At 40.2% G+C, this 24,632-nt stretch overlaps 1 protein-coding gene across 17 annotated transcripts in view; it reads left to right on the forward strand.

Moving 5' to 3' along the window:
* The window catches only part of TSPAN4 (tetraspanin 4), a 486,303-nt gene that overhangs the window by 418,475 nt on the left and 43,196 nt on the right, over nucleotides 1-24,632 (forward strand). For all 17 annotated transcript variants that reach the window (XM_052810435.1, XM_052810441.1, XM_052810436.1 and 14 more), the window contains one exon: nucleotides 7,649-7,723. In XM_052810435.1, the coding sequence (XP_052666395.1) occupies nucleotides 7,649-7,723 (75 nt within the window). The remainder of the gene's footprint in view (nucleotides 1-7,648; nucleotides 7,724-24,632) is intronic.

A 24,632-nucleotide genomic window follows, 5' to 3' on the forward strand; every position in this document is an offset into this window, starting at 1 on the left:
TTATGTTAAACTTCTTGTGAGAACTAGTGATACATTAAACACTTTTGCTTTCAAAAGTGGAAGAAAGTTTCAATTTTTTTTTCTTTTTTGAATGCTGATAAAATCTGTACCATACCAGTTTTTATTCTGTGGAAGTCATGCACCAGTATGTAATAAAAAAGCTATTCTGGGAAACCTTTTAAAATGCTTGGGGATGATCTTCATATTGCTGTGCTTAGAAAGCCAGGGCCAACATTGGCAAACATTGGTAGCTGAAAGCAGGTACAGGACCCCTATAAAGAGTGGGTGGTTCTCCAGTAGCTGGAGTTCTGTTTTCCAGTACCTCAGCAGGAATTCTTGCATTGATTTTGACTTTTCATAGCTGGCTTGATTTTTTCCAAAGTGTGGAATCTGCAGTAAATTTGGCAATAGTTTATAGCATTCAGGACCTCTGACAGCATTACCCCTTTTGGTACTTGACTTTATGCATCTAAGTTTGTTGATGCGTCTGTTTTAATTTGGTTAGGCATGGGCATGCTGCACTTCTGCAGGGAAGATAGAAGATTTTGACAATGCCAACCATAGTAATGAGGCATCTGCACTCAGTCTAGTAGATATTATTTCAATATAAATAATATAATTGATGATAAGAGAACAGGAAAATTACAAAGCATATTAAATTCAAGGAAAGTTCTTCATTTTCAGGCAGCTTGGTAAAGTGTGGCTGCTATAAAATCCATTAAGTTCTTTTGACTTTAATGGAGCTCTGTGAATGTGTAGGTAAAGGTTTGACTTCATTTATTCAAAAAAAGAGATACTGTTTACACCTTCAGTATTAAAGATAAGATGCTATCCCTGTAGAGAAGGTTATGTGCAGAATGTGATGTGATTTTTTTGATAGTATTTCTGTTCATATCAAATTATAATCTAAAAATCAATTAAAAAATTGTTTTTGGCAGATAGTTTAGGCCTAAAGCACAGTAACACAATCTGATAATTCTCCTTTAACTGAAAAATAAAGGCCCTTCTCCTTTTGATCAGAACAAGCAGAGATCTTTCAAATGTGTGGAGAGCCTGCACTTTAATATGTGCCTTTGTCTTAGATCAGAATAAAAAGATAAATGTAATAATTGGGTAGTTTTGAGCCATACCAAGCCCCACATGCCCTTACATTTCTTGACACTGAGAAAGAATAAGATAAGGCTACGTTTGGAGTGCTTAGCCCAGTTTGGGGCACCCCAGTAGAAGAGACATGTACACACCAGAGGGGAAGGAGTCCAGTGGAGCGCCACTGTGATGATTATGGGGCACATGATGTGCAAGGACAGACTGAGAGAACTGGGTTGGTTCTGTCTTAAGAAATTAAAACAAGGAGGAGATTTTATTCATATCTTCAACTACCTTATGGTACAGTCTAAAGGAAATACAGCTTTTGGAAGGATTCACAGGGATCGGTCAAGAGGTAATAGGCAGAAGTTACAACAAGGGAAATTCCAATTAGAGATATGGAATATTTTTGTTATCATGAAGATAGTCAAATATTGGAAAAAGGTGTCCAGTGAGGCTATGGATGGCTGTCTGTCTTCATTCTTGGAGATGCTCAGAAGGTGACTGGGTACAGCTCTGCACAGCTTCATCTAGTTGACTGTGCTTTTAACAAGGGGTTGGACCAGATAATCCCCAGAGGTCATTGCCAACCTATATGTTTCTGTGATTCTAAGAGACTCTGTCTTCTAGCAGTCAGAGCAGGACTGCTCTTGAAAATGAAAGTTATATATGTACACATTAGGACTAGGCAGACAAATTAAAATCCCTCCCAGGCTATGAAGTTAGAGTTCTCTTCGAAGACCAACAATTTTAATTTTAGCCCAATGAATTATCTGTAATTTCTTCTACCTGAGGTGCTTATTAATTAGGAAGTGAAATGTAATACTGAAATTAAAGCTGATCAGTGAGGACTTGGTAATCCAGCCTAACTAAAAGGCAGAATGCTTGACTGTATCAAACTTGCAGTTGATGTTACAGAGGAAAGATTGCCTGTAAATCTTCTGGGGGTTTTTTGTTTGTGTTTTTTTTTTTTTCTCTTCATCCTGGTTGCTGCTGCAGACCAAGAGCTTGCTGGAGCACTTTCACAGGAGCAACCTGCCTGCTCATGTGTTTTACTTCATATTGTCTCTGTCAGAAAAGCAGCTAACTGTCCCGCTTGCAGATAGATTAACAGTGTAGGCACTACGTGATGGAACACAGCACAGGCTGACTGTTGAAGTTATTTGTCCAGTTTCTCTGGTAGGTTACGCTAATTTGTAGGCTGTTTGGTCTAAACAAATTATTTGCTAAGCCATGAACTTTAAAACTAGTTTGGAATGTGTCACTGGCTGGCTCTTGGGTCTTCCTACTACTTTCTTGCTGTTTGTTGAAGACGATTTGAATAATACTTTGCAAGAAACTTCTGTCTCCTGTCATTAGCTAAGTTGAGAAGAGGGTCTGGCACACTGAGATCTGACTGTCTCCTTCTGAGACAGCCTCCCATAAAACTAAAAGCATTACTTCAGGGATCAGTCTAAACAGAGCATTCTCGATTTTGCCATCAGTTATATCATGTTTAGTCTCATAGCAAAATGTTAGGAGACTAAAAAGATGATCACAGATTGGTTTTCATTGTACTTGGTCATTTTTGTCTTTGGGAGACTGAGAAGGTCAGCTATTTCTGACACGGAGAGACGGGCAATTTGAGCAACATCATAGAATGATGGAAAAGATTTGGGAAGGAGAGGCAGTGGGGAAGCAAAAGACCCAATCCTGTGTATTAGTGTGTGATGCTCAGTCATCATGCAGAGAGGCAAGTGTCTATAACATCTGAAAAACCAGAGGATCTTGTTTGTTTGGGAAGAAAATATAATTAACTTGTTGCTCTGTGCCTTTGTGAGCTGTGATGGAGACATGCTTTAAATGATGTACATAGGGAGCAGTTCTTGATTCTCCCACGGATATTAACAGGCTGGATGAAGGGAACCGGAACTAGTGGGTCAAAAGCCTAGCATGGCTCCAATGGGGACAGAGTTGCAAGTTGGGACCTCTTCTCCTCTAATACATTTTTCTCTCTCTGACATCAGGAGGGCGATGCATAGCTATGAGGTAGGCTTGATAGCAATTGCATACTTCCTTTTCTATACTCCTTTAATGGGAACCTGTGGGAAAGTCATGGCTTTGTAGAATATGAAGGTAACTGCTGAGAAACTGGCCTTAGTTTTCTTAAGGGTTGGAAATCAGCAGTGGTCGCTAGACAGAAAGGTGTCACCTTATCTCCCTTCTCATTAAAATTTCTGTGGGGTTATTTCAGGTGTAATTTATGAAAAGCTGTGCAGTGGGTACATCTCTAGTGAACCTCTACTAGGTTGCATCCCACTATTTAACAAGTAGTGTGGTAAAGCATCTCTCTGTACAAGGTCAGATTTATCTTTTGTTTTTATGGAGTTTTACATGAATGCTTTGCCTTGGGATTGTTGTTTCTCCATGCATAAATCTTTATTATACCAACAGCCTGCAGCCCCAGTGAACCAAAGCAAAATGCATTTATATTCTTCTCTGTATTTATCACCACAGTGAGAGAAGTCATTTGAAAAGAAGCTGTGAGAGCTTCCAGCAGGTGTGGTGGGGGTTTAGAGGCTGTGAGCCTTTAGTGGGCTTATGTTTCTCCCTTCTAAATTTGAATGGGATATGCCAAGCTGATTCTGGCCCCAGATTGGGCATCATTCCCTTTGGGATGATACTGAGAATGGAACTGAAAGTGAACTTTTGTTGGAAGGTGCTATGGGAATAGAGAAGCAGGTTGTGCATGCGTCCATGCATGCACTTTAGTCTGGTGGATTAGAAGATGTGCTGAAGTGTGCAGGCTATGCTTTGCAGCCAGCTCAGTCTGAAGCTCGATTTTTACTTTCTGATGTGTTGGTTTGGGTTCAGGTAGGGTTCTTCTTTAGAGGTGGGATGATAAATGTGCTGATGTGTAAGTGGTTGTAGCTTTTACCAGGTGGTGAATTTGAACCCTCCACCTTGATGTTGACCTCACGTGAGCTACCTTTACAATAAAAGATATAGTGCATGTCTCTACTGTCTGCACACAGTGGGATTACTAATACATATTAGTTATCTGTGATATAACAGTGTACTTTTTGTCAATGAACGCAAATAGTAAGAAAGATAAAACTAGAGATTTTATTTAAAAACAAAAGTATTTTTCTGTGGAGAAAAAGCATAATCCTACTTATCTAAGTTTTGACTTTCTGAACAGTGTACATTAATTTTGGTTCACTGTATGACTTCCTAAATCTGCAGTGCATGAAACCAAATTCCCACCAGTAACAGCTTGGAGGAGCCCCTGAGCCTGTGTAGGGAAAGACTTAGACATGGTACATAACCATCACTGAGAGGACTTTTATTCTGAGATGTCCTAAATTTTGAGTGCTTGACTTCACAATTTTAGAATCTTTTACAATGGCAACATCATACCTATTTCTCTAGTGTGAACTGAAAAAGGCAGGATCGCAACCATGGTCTCACCAGGAGGTCCACCCCACAGCCTTGTGCTGCTGGACACAGTGGCACAGCTGGCAACAGCAGCTGCCTGCTCCAGTCCTAAGATGGGGAGGTTTAGCAGAGCTGTATGACTTGGTGTTGCAGGGGAAAACACTCTTGAGTCATGAAATTTCACTTAATTTATTGCCAGTTAAGATAAACTTTTAATTACTGATTCTGGTATTGAGAAATAATGACAATTACACACTTGACAAAACACCTCAACTTCCCTCCAGACGCCTTTCCTCCCCCCTTGCCAGCCTCCAGTTCACTCCCTGCACATTGTACTCAGTCGTGGGGTTCTGTGCAGGGTGCTTTCCTTTTTCTGCCACTCTTTGTTTCTTGCTCTTTTTTTCCCACAGCTCCAGCACGGGGTCCTCCACAGGCCGCCATCCTCTCAAACATCCTCTCAAAGGCATAGCTCCTCTTAGGTATCCATGTGCATAGGCATCCCCTGCCACTGCGCAGGCCTTGCGTTTTTCTCTGGTGTCTCCTGCCCTGATCGGCTACTGCCAGTAGGTCCAGTTTCTCTAAAACTGGTAGGCAGATCGTATCCTAAGCCAAACCATTCCCCATCTGTTGTTCTTCCTCAGGTTCCCCTTTTTCCTGCAAAGTCATTCCCTGGCTTCATCTGTACTGTCTCAATGCTGGTGAGTGCAGAGAAGGGAGGAAAATCTTTCCCAAGAGCACAGGAAAAACAGATCCCTGAATTTTACTCCAGTTCCTGGCCGTACCTGCTGTTCCAGGTCATGTCCTGTGAAGCAGGACTGGAGGCCATTGGCTCTGAGGGGATGTCAGGAAGGCATTTGCGGACATGTGTGGGCACCACAGGAGCGGGGAAGGTGCTCTGTGGGATGGTTTGTGAGTTGTCTGGTCATGCATGAGCTGTGGGAAGGACGTGAGTGGGCTTTTAGTGGTTGCAGTTTTTGAAGGTTTTAGCTGCTGAGTCCTCTCATCTCTACCGGATGTGTGAAATGCATTTTTTTGAAGGCTAATAACTTTCCCACAAAAATCCACTTATAGTTGGGTAAGGCAAAAGGCACGTGCCTGAAATGGAGCTGCACTTTGTTTCAGGTCCCTGCTCTAAACACCGGAGTGTGAGAGGACTTCAAATTAAGCCACCTGGGCAGAATAACATACTTCGCCCTGCTTCATCTTAGAAGTAACCAAAGTGCTATTTTTGAAGTTCTTCCAAAAGCTTTTATCCTTTAGACAGAAACAAGCTCAGAATATATAAGCATAGACAATGAAGGTTTGGCAGTATTATAAGCTGATTAAATTGGGGTCCTGTGGTAGGAAATGCTGATCACTGTTTACAATGGGTACGAGTCCTTCCCTTGTTCTAGAAATTGCCTAATGTAATCCAGGCTATGCCAGTGAATTTCACAGGGAGACAGTGGTGTTCGCATGCACATTTTAGAAAAGCCATGCTTTATGGATGAGCAAAAAAGCACCCCACAGCCAAATAAAATATAGCAAAGTGTCCGTGCCTCTTTGCAAAGAGTGATACGCTTTGTCCTGTTTCAATTAATGCTATGCAGCAGGCTAGAATTGTAAACGTAAAAAATAAGCAAGCTGCACCAAGGCTGGTTTGCAAAGCCATACAGAAGGTCAGCATTGGATGGTAATGATATGGAAATCAGCTTGGATCACGAGCGTGAATGAGTTCTGTGATTCACAACTGGGCAGTAATAGGATCTAGTATTAGGGTCAGGCAGGTGTGAAGATACTAATGATGAAGATTTAAAAGTAAACTTTAATTTAAGACTTGCAGGGCAAAATGCAATGAGTTCTGTAGACAGTGTAATTGTACTAGTGGAGAAAGGTATTTTCTCCTTCTTGACCTTTGTCCTCCATTCAATCATAGAAATCCATAGGTTCAAACGTTTGGTTTTGACTTACCAGGCAGTGAAGAAGCTCTGATAAGGCTTTGTAGCTATTAAACTTTCATAGGTTTGCAGACTTGTCATTGAAGCTAAAGAGATGGTAACTGTTTTTTTCACTTGGGGATGGGATTTCAATTAAGTTAGTGTTGCTCAGTATTAGAATTCCAGCCTTGCAGGCTGCTAAGCGTATGGAGTTTGTGTTATAGGGAGCAGGACCTTTGCCTGAGCCTGAAAAGTTTCCAAAATTACTCTCTCTCCTTTACCCATCTTTGCAAAACCCAGTTTCATTTAATGCTCTGATAGCACTTGTTCTGAAGTCCATGCAACCGCTGTGTTGATGCTGGTGCAGATCTGTGTTGCAGACCCATCCAGCATCTCAACAAAAAGCAGGAGATACGGTTTTTCAGAAGTGTTTGGCATTGCCAACAATTCCTCTCACTGAAGTCGATCAGAGCTGAGGGCTTTAGAGAATCTACCTGAAACCCCTGTGTTAGAAGTTTTTTATCCACTCCTTTGAGCTTTGCCTACTTGGCTTTAGACAGTTCCGTGGCTTATGAGGAGAAAAAGAGATGGACTGACTTTGTTTTGATGTCTTCAGTACAAATCAGCCCCTTCCAGTTGAAACCCATGGGTGATTTTTGTAGCTACCCAAAACTGCTCGTAAAGCTAACTTGGTAGACAAGATTTTTGGTGTGCCTTTCACTTCTCCCACAATTCCCCTTGAAAGGAGCTATGACTTTATGGTTTATGGACCAGGCTACCTTCTGTTGCAATGGGAAATCTAAGCTGTGGATTTCGCTGGTATCTTGTTAATTGGAAAGATCTGATGGGGGGAAAAAAATAAAGAAAACCTAGCCTGGGAAGAGTCCTCAAGGGTTACTGTCAAATAGAGCACTGGCCTGCTGGGGAGACAGATCTTTGAGGGGGTTTATGCTGTTACTACTGAAATCAGTGATATAAATGAGCACACGTATGCCCAGATACTGTTGTGTTTCCTGATTAGTCCTCTACCTGCTTTTTTAGTTGCTGCATGTCGCATGCCTTCTGCTCTGCTGTAACACAGCAGCTTTGCATCTTGCTGCCTGTATGACTTCTACTCCCCATTCTGCATGATCTGCTGAATGTACTTATTGTGATTCCAGAAAAAGCTGAAATAGATGTTGATGGTTTTTGCTTTTTGTTTTTTCCCCTGTCCCTTCTTCTCTTGACAGTTTTTTATCATGCTGTTAATTATATTTCTGTTGGAGCTCGCTGTTGTGATTCTGTTCTTTGTCTACACCGACAAGGTAAGTCAGATTCTTCATTTTTCTTTCCCCTTCAGCAAATTTTTATGCCCCTTTTCCCTATAAATAAATCATGAAGCACTTGGCTTGGTATGCATGTCATGCTTCTGTCTTCCTTGAGACACCCCTCTCAGAAGGAGCTCTCTCAGAATGCATAAACAGCCTTGCAGGACTGGGCTCACTTGCTTGCTCATGTGTACAACTCAAGGTCACAGATATTGCCAAGTGCATCTGCCATTTAAAGAAAAACCAAACACCAAAAACCCTCACAAAAAAGCAAAGAAGCCAATGATCCTTACTAGGAACATGTAGGAAGAGACACCCATCAGAATGAATGGTATTTTTAAAAAATGTTTGCAATTTAAGAACCACATTAATGTTATTACAAAGGAGGTGTCCTTAGCACAGGCAAAGGCACGCAATCTGTTATCTTTCTAAGCTGCTCCTTGCAGCATATGTGTACTTAGAATTTAGTGGAAAGCCAAGGTAAATGTATAAAGGTTTAATAAACAAAGCTTTTGGTTTTGGTTTCAAATTTTACTTAGGTTTTACCTTTGTTCCTGTGCTCCCTTGGTATTTCTGTTGTGCCTAGTTGAATTATCTTTATCCTTAAAATAATTTTTCCAAAAAAAAAATCTTACATGAATAAACCCCCCAAAAGGGCATAATTGTGCATAACATGCCTATTCAATCAAAATTGTCAAATAAAGTCTCTTACAACTGACGACTAAGGGAGCTTGAAAATCACAGGGTAAGTGGCAAAATTTTGCCATGAATTAACAGTCATCAGGTAAATGACCAATAAACAGCTTCCTCTAGAATGGAAAGACAAAATAGGAAAAAATAAATACAAATTAAAAATAACTACACAAAATGTCAAAATAAAATGAAGATTAACAGCAGCCCTAGTTATATTCAGTATGGTTAGCAATAACCTGGATGAGGAGTGGATAAGATGTCAACATTACTTTCTAGAAAGGCTCCAAATTTAATAAATGAACACTGTGAGTGATTGTCAGGTGCACTTCTGAAGGACTGAAAAGAGCTAGGTTGCTGGACGGCATGCTGTAGCTGGAACATGGAATTAACTTGCAAGGTAATTAAAGCAGAAGGGGCAATTTGCATTATTGGATTCTGAATTACTTGTAACCTCTTGGGAGAAAGATCTACACGTCATACATGACAGCTTACTACAGGCATCTACTTAATATGCAGTGGGCCTCCAAAACCTAAATACAACACTTGGCTATATTTAGGAAGGGAATCAGTTAGAAAATATTATCATGTCATTGTATAAATTGACGGACTCACTTCACTGAATTTAATGTTGAGTTTTGGTTACAGAAATGATTAGAAGCACTAGAAAGGTGAGAGAGAACATGAAGAGGGGTTATGGAAACTACCCTGATTCAGTTTGGGAAGGGAAAGAGATCTTCTGCTTAAGAGATCTTAAGAAGAGAAATGATAGCAGTTTCTAAAATACTGATATACTAAAGACCTGTCCTGAACACATAAGAAATACTTGAAAATATTAAGGAGTAGGTTTAAAAGAAATGTTTCTTATGCTCCACGTCATCATCTTGTAGAATTCCCTGTTGTTGGCTGCTGCTGAGACTGATAGTTCGATAAATGTGTGGGTATGGAGGGAAGAAAAAAACCAAAGAAACGTTTTTATTCATAAAACAATCAGCACTGTTATGTTGACAAGTGTGTTACAGAATGTTGGTCCTCACTTTTCAGAGGTAAAAATAGTGGAAAAGTGTCAGGAGGGATTTCCTCCCTCCTTCAGCCTGTTGGTTTGCAGTGTTTTTTATTTGTTCTTAGTACAGAGATCAGGAAATTTAACTTTCCTCTGAGTCACGTACTGTAGGTTGATGCAGGAGGTACACTACAGTTGCCTGTAAGATCAAAACAGAGTCTAAAATAGGGGCTCTGGTTCAAGTGCAGTTAGCTACTGAGTTAAGAAATTGCTGTAGTCTGTGTATTGTGACTGATCAAATTTGAAGCTCTTAATGTTCCTGTATGACTTTAAATCCATGGTCTTATACTAAGGAAATCAATAGTTTGTGTTACAATTACAGTCCCGCCTACAGAATAAATAAAACAGCAGCAGCCTAAAGCTAGTATTTTCATACAGCATGCTTAGAATTTGTGTGCTGGCTTTCCCGATGTGTAGGACAATATTGCCACGTGTACTGGTATGGGGAAGTAGCTAACCTAGACAAGTCCACCACAGTCATTCAGTTAATGCAGTTCCTTGGAAAATCAATGAAGGAACAATCTACACTAACACTTGCACATCAGAAGAAAGTAACGTTAATTTTGTGTGCAAGAGCAGGAGAGGACTCTGTATGATCCATATATATATACACACATATAAAATCAGAAGTTTTTTCAACTACCTGGTAGCTTTCTATTAATTAGGAGTGCATGTACATGTAAAATTCTTCCCAGGATAAACTGGGGGGGGCAATTGTTATTTTCTCTTTCTGGCTTGAGAAGAGGTTGAATAATGGATTCCCTTGCAGTTTTCACTTACTCCTACTTTGTGGAGTGGAAGGACTTTGAAGTGGATACTTTATCCCTTGCTACAAAGTTTAATCAATACTCTCCTCTTCCCCTGAAGGAGGGCCGTGTTATTACCCTATTTAGGTGGAGAGGCAGGAGCTGAGAGAATTGCCCAAGACTCTGCAGGCAGCTGGGGCCAATTCTAAGTTTAGTTTTGGCTGACGGCAAGGGATGTGAGAGACTGAGCTGTGCAGATGGCAGGGCTGGGTATTGCAGCTGACTTAATAGCACTTGCCCAGTGAATGATGTCCATTTTGTTCCTTCTGCTGTAGAATGGGCACAGTAGCAAGCTGGTGCTTGCACTGCAGTATCAGCCACAGGGTGGGTGTGCATCCAGGGGAGTGTGGACACAGCACTCACAAGCTGTGAAGTAGTTTCTGTATCCTTTGCTGGGACTGTTGCTTTAGTAGCATGTTAGTTACTAAAAAGCATCAAGACAAAAGGTCTTTACAGCCATTCACAGATAGGTTTTTGGCACAGCGCTTTTATTCTTTTGCTGTGGAAGAGTGTGCAGCTGTGGAGGTGGACAAGACAGGCTGCTGGGACTCAAGGCAGCCTAGACTGACCCGTTATCATTCATCAGCTTGGGAGAAGCCCCAAAATTGCCTCTGCCTCTCATTCTAGTGACTTGGCAGCAGCCTCTCTGAGCTTTTAAGCAGCCAACTTGCTCCTGTGCCCTAAAATGTCGTCTTCCCATGATGGAGAAACGTTTGTCTTGATCTCATGAGGTAAATGCTGCCCTGGACTTTACAATTCTTTCTCTGAAATGCCTATGTAGTCTGATATTGTAAAGCAAGAGGGGCTTAGAGAAAGCTCAGGAATACATAGTATGGGAAGGAAAAGGGGTAATGCCTTGCTTTTTGGAGCTGGATTGTGGATCTCTTTGGCAGGGCCTGAGCTCACAACTTGTTCACTATTCCTCCAACTGTCCTGTCTGGTTACATTGCAAAATATGAATCCTTTGAGTGCTACAGAAGTGAAATGTGGGCTGTGTGGGAATAGGATAAGGAAATGCATTCCTATGGGATAGTTGTCAGGAAAAATATATAGCACTTTTATTTTGTCCTGGCTGTTCACAGAATAGCAGAGTGACTGGTTTGTAGGCTGTCTTCAGCTCAAAGTGGGCACCCGAGGGACTTGGGAACTCCTCTTGGTGTTTGTGCATGTCTGTATGCAAGTTCCCAAACTGTAGCTTTTTTTTTTTTTTGAGGGCAGAAATATCAGCCCAAGAGATGTGGGTATTGAATGGAGTTTGTGTGATTATGAGAATTAAGGCAGGTTGTTACCACTCTGAGAGCACTCTTTTTTCAGGCTAAATTTGTGCCCCCATTTGAAGTAGTCCAAACTCCAGTGACACTGCTAGAGTCAGGTGAATGGTTATGTGAATGGCCACCCATCTATAGCTTTTGAACAGTTTCTTTAATATGTTTTATTTTGATTCCATTAATACAGAGCAGCATTTGACATTTTTATAAGTTGATCATTTCTATGTGAGGCTCTATATGTATTTGTAAGAGATCCATGGGGTACTGATAGGGTTAACCATAATTTTATTGTGATTAAGAGAAAGCAGCAGAGCCATATCCTGTCAGAGGCTGGATACTCCTTATATTTCTCTACACCAGATTGGACCCTGTTAGAATATAAATTATGCTAATAAAATGCATAGTCTTGTACCAGTTCTAACTTGTATAATCCTTCTGGTTTTAGCATCTGTATTTATTTTTACTGTGATGATTCTCCTAGAGGCACAGAAAAGAAAGTCCATATTTACTTTTTTGCAGCTGTAATACATGATTTTTTTTCAGTAGGTTTGTTTGTTCAGATGTCTGCATTTTTTCTGATTTATGGGCAGAGCTATGGTGCCGCCATTTAATGCCCACAAATGGAAGAACATTACTAAACCACCATAATGTGCTTTTTTTTTCTTTTCTTTTTGAAATGTCAAACTGAGTAACATAAGCCAGTTTAAGAAACAAAAGCACTGAAGGATCACTGACTATGATATTTGATTATGGGAGCAGTTACTGCTATTGGCAACTCAAAGTTAAGACCGGAATTTTCAATAACGATTAGGCCATTAACTCACTTGGGGTCCCTGTGAAAATTACAGCCTAAATTCCTTGCCTGCTTAGCTGCATTGAAAATGGCCCACAGAATGATAGAGGATTGAAAAATAATGGCTACTTCTGTTTTTCATGAGATGTGTGAAAATGTTCTTGTTTTCCGTGTCGCAGTAAATTGTAATGAGTTCCTCCATAGCATTTACTGCTAGCTTATAAAAAATATGGTCTGTAGATTGATGCATTTCTTGCTTAGTTTCTCAAAACATTTTACAAATTATTGTAATTCCTGATTGATATTTTGCCTGGTCCCATACAGATTAGAGACAGCAGACTGAAATGTAGTGGGTATGATTTTAAGTATAGCTCAGTCCTCACAACCTCTTTCACATTTGGCTTTAAAAACAAAGTGGAAAAACTGAATCTCTTCCACCTTCTGCACTCATGAGCAGTTGCTCACAGAAATTATCTGATGCTGCTGAGCCGCTGGCCAATATGAGGAAGGTGTTCACAATCAAACTGAAGAAATTATTCATACAGAAAATTTAGTTCAAACCTACTGCAGAAACTGTTGTTCTGATTGAGCTTCAGTCCAGAGAGCTTAAAAGTTTTCCATGTTTGTCTTCAATAGAGCTTCAGGGGAGCAGGATGTCTGCTCAAGTAACAAAATGTCTCATGTTCCTAGTCAGCCTAGCACACAGGGCTGTCCAAGGTGCACCCACAGAAGTTGTTAATCTTTTTGAAAATGGAGGAATGGCGGCTAAAGTGAAGGGACAAGATCATCCAAATTGTGTGTGGTTTACAGATGGTCTTAAGGTATTGGAAAACAACAGGCCTTGGAAAATCCTGCAGAACTGGCAGGGTGGTCACTCTGCACCACTCTTCCGTCAGATGGCCTGCCTTTTCTACCAGTGTTTCTTCATCAGCATTTGACTTTACCTACACCATCCCGTTGTCATACATTTTAAAACTTCTTATTGTTGAAACTTTTGAGTGGTGGTAGAAATATTGGGTCCCTGTATCCTCCTTTGCCACAGTGAACATAGCGGTTCCTGCTGCTGTGCAAGGCTGGGAGAATTTCAGAACAATATCTCTGTGGGTAGTATCTATGTTTGTCGGCATGCAGAAGGCTCTCAAGAGGACAAGGCCATTTTTAACTCTCCGTGGTATTTCTGTAGGGATATGCTGCATTAACATAACATGCTTCAGAGCATGCAAGTCCTGGTATGTGTATGCAATGGTTTCTGAGCAGCCTGTGTGTTAATGCTTTATTTTTCAGTTAGAGTTCCATTTGGGTTTTGGTTTTTTTTTTAAAGAGCTCTCCACACATTGAGCAGTTCCTGGCACATAGCATCTCTCTGGCAGTGTTCTGGAGTTAGGGTTTTGTGTAAGTGCTGACATAGCTAAAAGCTATTTCTCAGATAAACAGGAGTAGCACTGCAGGCGGATGTGGAGGAAGCTATAGATTGTCTCCTGGATTGTGATGCACTGCAATTATTGCTCTGTGAGACTGATGTGTTAGCCCTGGTCAAGTATTATATTTCTCTAACGCAAATAATGTTTTATAAATGGTGATATAAAATAAGAAAAGACAAAAGTGTCTCTGTGGTTTATTTTACTTGGTAATAAGCTTAATTTTAACTAGTTTATTAGCATATCAGTACTAGTGTCACACAATAGGGAGTTGCAGAAATTTCATCAAAAGAATTTAATTATAACCAATCCATTTTGGCTTCTTTTCAGCAAAGCATTCAGGCATAGGTTTAAATCTGTCCCTATTCAGCAGGTAACTCGAGTGCATGCTTAAATCCATGTGACTGGCTTAATCATATACTGAAGTCTTGTCAAAGTTGATATGCTACTTTTGTGTCTTTCCTTTAAAAGAAATATTGCTAGGGAAATGCTAATGACAGTGAAAAATTCTGGAGATTGTAAAGATGCATCACATCTTTCACTCCATAGGGAATTTAGTGAAAAATGATGAATGTTTGCTTTAAAGCATTATTGGTTATCTTTTTCTATTTGTTCTGAACAGCTTTCCATTTAGTATCTTGAACTCCAACACATCGCTTTAACCTTTCATTAGGCAGGAGGAGGTGAGGGGGATGGAATTTATTTGCCTGTGTGGCTGAAAAAAGGAAACACACCAAAGGAAATCCTGATAGTTTCACTAATTCATTTGTCAAAGGAGGATTTCATTGAAAGTGCACCTCCAAAATGCTATTAACAGGCTTATTGAAGGATAGCACAGTATTGATGAAAAGAATTAAGTGCATGCTCAGAAATAGGTGTTATTTAAGAACAATAACTGCAGATGAAATGCATTAGGGCTCCCCACTGGGAACTCCTGATCAATGGTTGATCAAGGCCTAATTGATTCCTTGAATAAAGTGTTAGCAAGGGAATGGGTGCAGGGAAAGGAAAAAATCAAACTTTCCTAAATTAAGCTCCGTGCCTAACACAAATACTCTTTCTAAAGATTAGATAATGCAGTAGCCTGTCAGCTCGTTATGCCGCATATCTTCCTATTTTGGCTGAGATCAGAAATGAAGATGAATGTAGGTGTCTCATCCTAGTCAGTATGGATTTTTGTTCATCTTGCAATGAGTACAATATTTTTCATATCATCCTGCTGCACAGTTTGGCGTAGTGCTTTTTCTCAGGAGAAATCCAGTTCCAACCTCCAACCTGGCTGACTGGGATATTAATTCCCAGATCTCTATAGATTAATCGAACACAGCTGCTGCTGCCATTATGTCTGGCTTAAAGCCAGCCAGGTCTATTTTTTATTTCCTGACATCACTAAATTCATCTGAGGATCTCCTGATAAATATTTGGCAATGTATCAGTTAGCCTACAACAGAAAGAGATGTATCTGGGCTTCCTTCTTACTGGTTTGTAATCCCTAATTAAAGGTTAACTCAATCTCAGGAGCATGTCAGAGTATATCTTTGTTGTGGGAGCACTTTTACAGTGATTTTTTTTCCCGTGCCCATGTCTCAAGTTTCAGGTTTCATAGTAGACGAATATAAGTGGTGCAGGTCTTCAGCCAGCCTCTCCAAAGGAAAACTCTGGAATACAGTAATGGTGGTTATTACTCACCACATTAACAAGTGGTGAGTAAGTAGTTCAGTTCTGCTTTTGCTGACTGGGAGAAGTGATGTTGAAGGCTAAATCCTGAAGGTGCAGTGTCTCCTGGGAAATACTTAGTGCTCTCGTGTCTGAATGAATGTAATGGGACCTTACTATTCCAGAGGACAATTTTTTATGTGACTCATCTGTGGTCAGATAAGAAGCTATTTCAACATCTAGGTGGATCAGGACATGGATGCATGCAGGTATTCAGTGCTGATAGAACTCAAGTGGAGGGCGCTGGTTTACATACACCTGATCAACACTAGTTTTAGCTGGTGACTGACCCCCAGTTTTGCATCTTTTCTAACTGCTGGTACACGTTTTATACAATTTTATTTGAAAAAGGGAAGAATAGCAGAAAGAGAAAAGAATGTTTTAGAAAGGTGATAAAATAAATAATTAAGGCAGCTTTAGACATTTAAATATAGGCAACATCAAATGCAGAGGAATGACTGAGGTAGTATATTGAAACAGACAGCACATTTTTTTATTCATTCTATGAACATTTTTGATGTGTCACAATGTATTTCAGACAACATTAGAAAATGACAGTAAACTAAATGTTAAACATCTTTTACATATACAAAAAGAGAAGGGAAGATGACTTTTTGTGTTACCAGACTGTAAGAAGGCCAATAGCATACAGTCCTTGTTTTGGATTTGTCAGCTGCAATTGAAGAATAACATGGTGGGTAGACCACTTTATTAGGTATAATTTGCAGCTGAAGTTCTTTCAACTCCTTCCTTTAACTGAGCAAGGGTATACACAGAATGACTCTTAGTTGAAATGAGGAAAGACAGATTGCTGATCAGCAGCTCTAAACCATTACTAGTTCTGGGTTCTCTTAGGGTGGAGTGTGTTGACTTTAAGGCCACAAATCATGTTCATGCTTTATATTACCCAAACTCCATGACACATACAAGGCATCCACTGTATAGCTTAGCTTCTCATTGGAAATATTGCTGCACTGCAAGACAGTGTTGTTTTGCCGGCTGATAATTGTGGGTTGAATCCTTGCTGTGAAGTTTAGGTGTAGGAAGGAGGTGCAGCAAGTGTTCTAGACACCAGCCATTGTATCTTTTGAAATATATTCCCAAACTTACAAAACCAACATAATCAATGGGGATTACCAATCAATGGTAATCACCAATCAATGGTAATCAATACCTGCTTGCTGTTTTACTGTCTGTGCCAGTAAAACAGCAACAAGGTATATCTGTAATCATCTTGAATACGGACTAATTATCTGTAATCATCTTTAATATGGACTAATTATCTTTAATCATTTGGAATCTTGGACTCCCTGAATCTTTTTCCAAATGAGCACTAAAATCAGTGGTTGACTTGACAATAGGAGATGACAGAGCTGGAAGAAAGAGAAGTAGATTTTGTGTAAAGGGATATATCTTAACAGGAAGCAGAGAGAGAACTTTATTTTACAATTTCTGAGTGCACACATTTCCTGCTTGATGCTTTCAGTGCCTCTGATAATTTGGATGATGGTAGTATAACACAATTTCGCCACAGTGTCCTGGCATTAGTAATGAATGAGGCACATACAAAGATTTTTAACCATGGCACAATCTTAATTCACTTTGATGTACTGCAGTTATTTCGCATACTCTCTTCGATGCCTTTAAATTGCAGGGGAAGCATCCTTGAGAACAGAGAATTCTCATATAGGTTCAGCTTTTTCTTGTTGAAACCCGTTCATCTACTTACATTCCCCTGCCTGCTACTAATTGTCTTTGGTACAATTTCTTAATGATTTTTTCTGTGATAGATTATTGAATTATTATACAACAATATATGTTTTGATGTTCTTGCTTGCTCCATTTTGCACTTTACTGCCATAAGCCAAGGATGATGTTGCTCTGCCAGACGTTTTTGCCATCTGCACCTTGCCACTCTGAACCACAGGAAAGCAGAACAATACATGTCATCATCTTCAGCTGTGCTGATGTTGCCTCTGTTGACAAAGTCCTAACCTCAGCATTTAGGAAACCTTTTCAGAGGTCACCTTGTAGGGCATATTGAAGTGCAAACTGAATGGCATGTTAAAAATTGGTAAATTATGTAAATGAAGCAAAATTGAAAAGATGCAAAAGACCGTTTGAAGGTATTTAAGAAAACAACTAAAAAGTCTTTCTCTAGAGAATAATGAAAGTGGAAAGTCATGAAACACGTAAGAGAAAAAGATTTTGATTCAAAACCAGATGTTTGTTAGATTTATCGCACAAGACATTTAGTTTTTCTTCAGGACCAAAGGAGTTGCAATAAGATTTGAATTAATCAGAATTGTTGAAGGGATATTTAAAAGCTGTGAAGAGAATCAACATTACTGTCTATAGAACATGCACACACAGGAAAACATCCTGCAGATTTCTTTCAGGTCCACCTTTTTCTCGATGAATAGGGAGTGCATTGTAGTTGGCAGAAAAGCAGCTGAATACATTCAAACAAACAAAACCAATGGTGTTTTCGAGGTCAGGTAGCTTGGGGAAAAAAAGAAATTGATTTTCTTTTGGAGACTCTGAAGAAAGCAGGAGGAGAATGTGTTGCATACCTTGAAGTGTGTTGAGATCAGACTAGTATTTAAGTAAATGTCAGTGGAGTGCCCTTGCTGCTACCACCACTGCTGGTGGCTATTCAGTGGCTGGGAGTGGCTTCCCGTGGCTGAGTGTTCTTGATGGAAACCTGGTTTGTGCTGTCTTTGACACTGATTTATGTACAAATGGCAGAGGCAGCTTATTCATAATGACTGTTGTTTTTGCAGAAAAGCACTGAGCAGTGAGAATTGCTTTTCTGATTGCCTATCATAAGTTTTCTCTCCTTCAACTCTATTCATGTAAGTGTCAGTTTTCATGTAAGAGCATCAGTGAGAGATGATTAGATGAGTAAAACTAGGACACTGGAATGGCGCTCTGCTGCTGGATAGCACAGTTTTACCACATCCATTTTAAACCATTTAGGGGTTTAGTTACATGATACAGTATCAGGTGTCAGGACAGAATGAATACACAAGTTACCACTTTCTATATGGTAAAATCCTGGCCCCAGTGAAGTCAGTGGGAGCCGCCTGTTGTCTTCCATGGAGCCAAGCTATTATCCTTATTTTTAGAATTTTTGAAATCTCTTTTCCATTTCCCCACACAGTGATCCAAATAACACTCACTTGAGTGTGTGAGATGGTGTATTACGGTGGTATAGGAGATTCCACTACATGGCAACTGCAATAATCAGGGGTTCTGTTCTCTAGCATAATGCCTCGATCTTGCAATGTAGAATGTGTGGGATGCTGCTGCCTGCTAAGAAATTGGATGAACTTTGGCTGCAGAAAAATCACACGTTTCCAGGAGAAATTAAATTAACGAAGTCTAGATTCCTGTGGGTATTTGTTTCCAAATCTCTGATGTGGTAACTTGGCTTCACCATCCGCGTTCATAATGACTGTCTAACAACCTTGCTGTGGTACAGAATCGCAGAATTGTTTAAGTTAGAAGAGACCTCTTGAGATGAGGTAGTCCAACCACCTCTTCAAGCAGGAACAGCTACAGCAGGCTGCCCAGGTACGTGTCCAGTTGGGTTTTGAGTATCTCCACAGATGGAGACTCCACAGTCTCTCTGGGCAACCTGTTGCAGTGTTTGACCACCCTTACAGTAAAAAAGTGTTTTCTTGCATTCAGATTGAATGTCTAGCTTTTTAATTTGTGCCCATTGCCTCTTGTGATCTCAGTGGGCACTACTGAGAAGAGTCTGATTCCCTCTTCTTCATTCCTTCCCATCAGATATTTATACACATTGATAAGAATCCCTCTGAATCTTCCTTTCTCCAAGGCTGAGCAGTCCCATCTCTCTCGGTCTCTCCTCATATGAAAGATGCTCCAGTCAAATCATCTTTATAGCCCTGTGCAGGACTCACCCCAGTAAGTCCATTTCTTTCTTGTACTGGGGAGCCCAGAATTGGACACAGATATGGCCTCACCGGTGCTGAGTAGAGAGGAAAGATCATGCAGTCCAGGATACTGTTGGCCTTTGCTACAAGATTGCATTTCTGGCTCATGGTCAACTTAATGTCTACCAAGACCCCAAGGTCTTTCTCTGCAGAGCTACAGGTGTCAAAAGCCTAAACTCAAGGTAAACAACATCCACTGTTCTCCCCTCATCCACAGAGCTAGTTACTATATTGTGGAAATCTGTCATGTTAGTTAAGCATGATTTCCCCTTCGTAAATACATTCTGACTCCTCCCAATCATCTTTTTGTCCTTCACGTGTTTGGAAATGGTTTCCAGGATTAGTTGCTCCATCACCTTCCTAGGAATTGAGGTGAGAATGACAGGCGTGTAGTTCCTGGATCTTCCTTATTGCCCATGTTGAAGATAGGAGTGGTATTTGCCCTCTTCCAGTGTTCAAGAACTTCTCACCATCCTCTAGTGGGACAGAGTCCTCTCTTGTATGGTATTGCCATTTCTTGTCCAGTACTTCCAACCACTGCGCTGGCAAAAAAACAGCCCAAGTGCTGAATGGCAGGGCACTGTATATTCTAGAGCAGACAAAGTATGTATGTGTTACACTCCCATTTCAACCTTTTTTTCTCATTCTGGGTACTGATTTTGGGTATCTGCTGCAGCTAGTCACCAGTTTTCACAAAAATTACAGAAATTGAGTGTATCTGAAATCTGTGTGTCTACCAACCATTTGACTTCATTTTTTTGCTTTGTAATTATTTGTTGAAGGCATATAATGGCAAGAACTTCCCAATGACAAAATGCTCCCACTGGTGCATGCCATAGGTTTGCAGTGATTAGACAAAAGGAGAATATTTGAGTTAAAGGTGAATATGCCAGCTAAAGGTTTTTGTCAGTGATACTTATTGGAATGAGTGCTTTTCCAATTAGCCTTTCACTGTCATTTATTTGAAATGACTTTTTTTGAATACTTGCTTTGAATTCCTGGAATGTGCTAGATATCAAACTGCTAAGGGGCAGCGGGGAGATACCTCATTCCACACTGAGCTGGACTTTTTGAGGATTTAATATGTCCCTTTGCCATACGCTCGTTTATTAGATTTTGTGATTGGGTAGGGTTATATTTTTTGTATTCATCCCATAAAGATCAGCTAGTGCTATGTATGGTAAATGGAGAATGTGGCTTTTTGCTTCCACATCTTTGGTGGGGCTGTGCAGATTCCATAGGAATCAGTTTCTGGATTCCTTGGGCTCCTTGCTCCTGATCCAGGGGCAGCTCCTAGCCCATTCCTTAGATATCACAGAGCTGTCAACGTTACTGTGTAGCTCTTTGAGGAGATTAGATCAGGCTCTGAGATGCAAAACTACTCTTCTGCTTGATCTAGGAAATACAAAGGCACTTTTCTGATCTAAAGAGCTTCCTCCACCCATTCCAGACATGTTTTGAGCGATATTCTGCTGGAGTAGCTGGCCATTTGGAGTAGACCTGTTTGCTGTGTGCCTGGAAGAGCTATAGCCTTCCCTGTGAGGCTGGGGTGACACTGTAGAGAGGCTTATGGCATGTCCTGGTGTGAATTTGCCTGTATGTGGTCCCTGCTATGTCCTGTTTAGCAGATAGATGCTAACAGCCAGGTTTAGAGATGGACAAATGAATCCTTTCCACATGCTCTTATGAAACAATTTCAATGCAAATGAGCAACGTGATATTTTAATTACTGTTTCAAAGACTGTGTGTTTATTTCTGGTCTTAGTAGGGTGCCATGCAGAGTTATAGCCAGTAAGGGTCACTCAGTAAGTCCTTATCTATTCCACAGCTTTTATGTTTGAAGTTGATCTATCTCATTAATCTCTCTGGGTTTTGTTGTTTTTTTTTAATAGCATATTAATTTCAAGGATTCCAATATCACTCTTTCTCAAGATTTTTCCATGTGAACCTTTCTAGAGGAGATTAATTTATCAGAGAAGGGTTAAGGAGTCCCGCTATATATAGATTTTTGTGAAAAGTAGCACATTTGGGGACTGAGAGACAAAGCTGATGAGGCATAAAATGCACTACTTGAAGCGTGTTTCTTCAGTCGCACAATTATTCTTTTTCTCCTCAAAGACTGTTTGCCTCGTTCAGCTTAACATCATGAATCCACAATTCAAGTAGCATAAATAAAGAAGATCAAGTTTCTGATCTCTGAAAGCTTGCAGTACCCTGGTTACTCTAAGCTTCCAAGAGAAGAGGACACTGAGATGTCCCCATGTCAATTTTGACTTGCCAATCACTTCACCTTCTGCCTTGAAATAATTATCCAGTGGGAATTTCAGGTTGCACGCAGACAACTCGTGTTCTTATTGAACAGAGTTAAGTGGAGTTAAGTAGGCAAGAATTTGACACTTGTTAGAGAGGTTGTTCTTACGCAACTTCTAGGTGCTCTTTTAAGTGGTGACAGAATCTGATAAAGAGAAAAATTAATGCTAAAGGAAAATGAGATTTAACAGACAGTTAACTACATCCTGCATAATAAAAATGTGGTTTTAAGCCAAGAGTGGTTTGGGTGTCTCTCCCTTGATGACCGACTTTGAGATAATTTAGAGAGGCTTGAAATTTGACACTTCACGAAAATTAGACCTGCCAGGATGTGAAGTGGGGTGCCCCGAATCCCCTCTCGTGTCTGCAAGTCATCTCCAAGGTAGAGAGACACTGAAGAGCAGTACAGTGATGGGACATGGTTCAGTGCGCTGTGTCCTGCAGCAGCACACTTTACAAGGGAAGAATACCTTAGGTAAGAATGAATCTTAACATTCTCCTTTTTGTGGCCTATGACCACAGTGCTGAGCCTCTCATATTCCCTTTGGAATATGGTTGTGCATGGAGGGTAAAGATGCATTCGTATTAATAAGCATATAGGTTTGGACCACTTCCTTTGGTTTATCAGGAGCTAGCAGCTCACCTGGTCCTCCATTTCAAGCTGAAATGGAAGAATAAATTGAACAAGTCTTTTATCTCAGCAGATTTTTATAAAAGTGAGTGGGGAATGAAAGGTAAATTGTATTTTATAAAGTAGGAAATTAAATTGTCCTTATCCTCTAACTCAAAAATCTAGGAAAAGTCAGGAAATGTTCCTTGCTTTCTGGATGTACTAATATCCCTCCCCAGGTCTGGGCTGTCTCAGAATGTCCAGGAAGGGCTTTAGGATTTGGGAAGAGTGGCTGGGTGTGTCTTTTCCTGCATATAAAGCTATTTCTTGTAAGAAGTATGTATGGCACCTGAAAGTGAATTTGTTGATTTGCAAGAAGAGAAGAAACACCTAGATTGATCCTGCAGTGCTCTGTGGCTTCACCTCACCCACAGGGTCTTCCTTTATGGTCCTTATCAGGGATGAGTTCCCTTTTCCGATCTCTACAGTCAGCGACTCTGAGCAGCAGGATTAGGTGGGGGGAAAGCAAAGGTTTAATGCTACTGCTTTATTCTCAGGGAGCACAGGCTGCTTCACCTTCCCACATCATGCCTGGATCAAAGATTGGAGTTGCTGATGAAGGAATTGAGTGAGGGGCTATACTCTTTGCCAGAGATTAATATGAATATGATTGGTCCCCAAGCTGGGAGTAATGTTTATGACTAAACGTTACACAAATTGTGGCAGAAATGGCTGTTCAGGATTCTCCTGGCAGCATGTGTTCTCTGGCTGTCCCTCTATCCTAAGGAATGCAGTCCAACAGCACGAGTAATTTAGTGTGATTGAACGCTAGCCCCCAGTGAAAGGAGTGATGAGGGAGATTCTTTACTTATTCCCCATTAGTCCTGAGCAGGCTTGCTTATGAATCCTGTAACCTTGGCAGCAAGAGAACCTCCTTTTGCTTTGCTATCTGCAAGGAAATGAATTACACAAGCATAGAAATTCATGAACGCTGAATACTGCAATTAATTTTGTTAAAGTCTCTTTATATATTTAGTTTGGGAAGAGGAAGGAAGGAGCAGCTTATCACCAACTATGAGTCTGAAGTCACAAATCTTGCACAGCTTTCACTTTGAGATAAAAATGAATCTATAAGGAATCCAAAACCCCTTTGTTTATTTTATATATTGTAAGAATGAGAAATGATGAAGGCAGTAATGTAGAGTAGTGTTAACATCACAATGTCCGTATTGAATTGATTAACATGGAGAAAACACGTTAATAGCTTTCTTATTACCAGTCTGAAAACTTTATAATGGCATTTATTGGAACAGAACTGAAATGTGAATGGCAGAACTTTATAAATCTCAGCTCATACGTGCTGGCCTCAACACTGTGTGAAAATATTTTTTAAAAAAGAGTCCAGACTTTGAACCTTGCCTGGTTTTCCCATTTAATCTTTCATTTGTATATACATATTAAGCAGGCAATCTTATTGCAGAGAAGTTGGATGTAAAGCTGGATGTATCGGATGTGCAAATTTTCTCTCTTTATGGCCAAAACAGGTGCATGTAAATGTTTCATCAACACACCCATTAAGTTTCCAGTGGTAAATTTAGCCACAAGCATTTGAGAGGTGCTTACTTTGCATTTAATTTAGATCTAAAAAAAGAAGTAGCAGCTTTATTTAAAATGCATTACATTCAGCTTATTTAATATTCTTATTCTCATATATTCTTATTCATTATGTATATATAAAAAATAAATGAGAAAGTCACAGAAATACACACAGCCCAAAGTGATGAGGGTAGTTGTTCTAAAATAGGTAAAATCTGGCTTAGCAACCAGCCAGTCATTTCATGAACTCTGTTTGAGTGAACTTAGAAATAACCTCACTGAAGTCAGAGAGCTTCTCCCAGGCAGAGCAACCCCTTTATCCTCTCTTTTTAAGTTGCACCAGATATTCCTAATTTTTCATACTGCTGCATAGTGCGAGCACTGTGGGGAGTTGTGGTTCTTTTTCATCTTTCTTTATCCTTTCTCGTGGGTAGTGTCAATCAGCTTGTTAATTGCAGCATGCTCACATCTGATTGCAGTGGAGGTTTCTTTGCCACTTACTTAGAGACTATACATTGTTAATTCTTGCTGTGGCACAGCCTCACTCTGCCATAGGTAAGATGATGCAGGAACTTCTGCTTGTACGTCACCCACCCTTCCATGACAACAGTGCTTTGCACTGCATCAGGAGTTGTATTTTCTTTGGGAGTTGCATTGAAGTCACTTAATGTATG

This window comes from Harpia harpyja, chromosome 16 (assembly GCF_026419915.1).
Source record: "Harpia harpyja isolate bHarHar1 chromosome 16, bHarHar1 primary haplotype, whole genome shotgun sequence".
NCBI lineage: Eukaryota > Metazoa > Chordata > Aves > Accipitriformes > Accipitridae > Harpia > Harpia harpyja.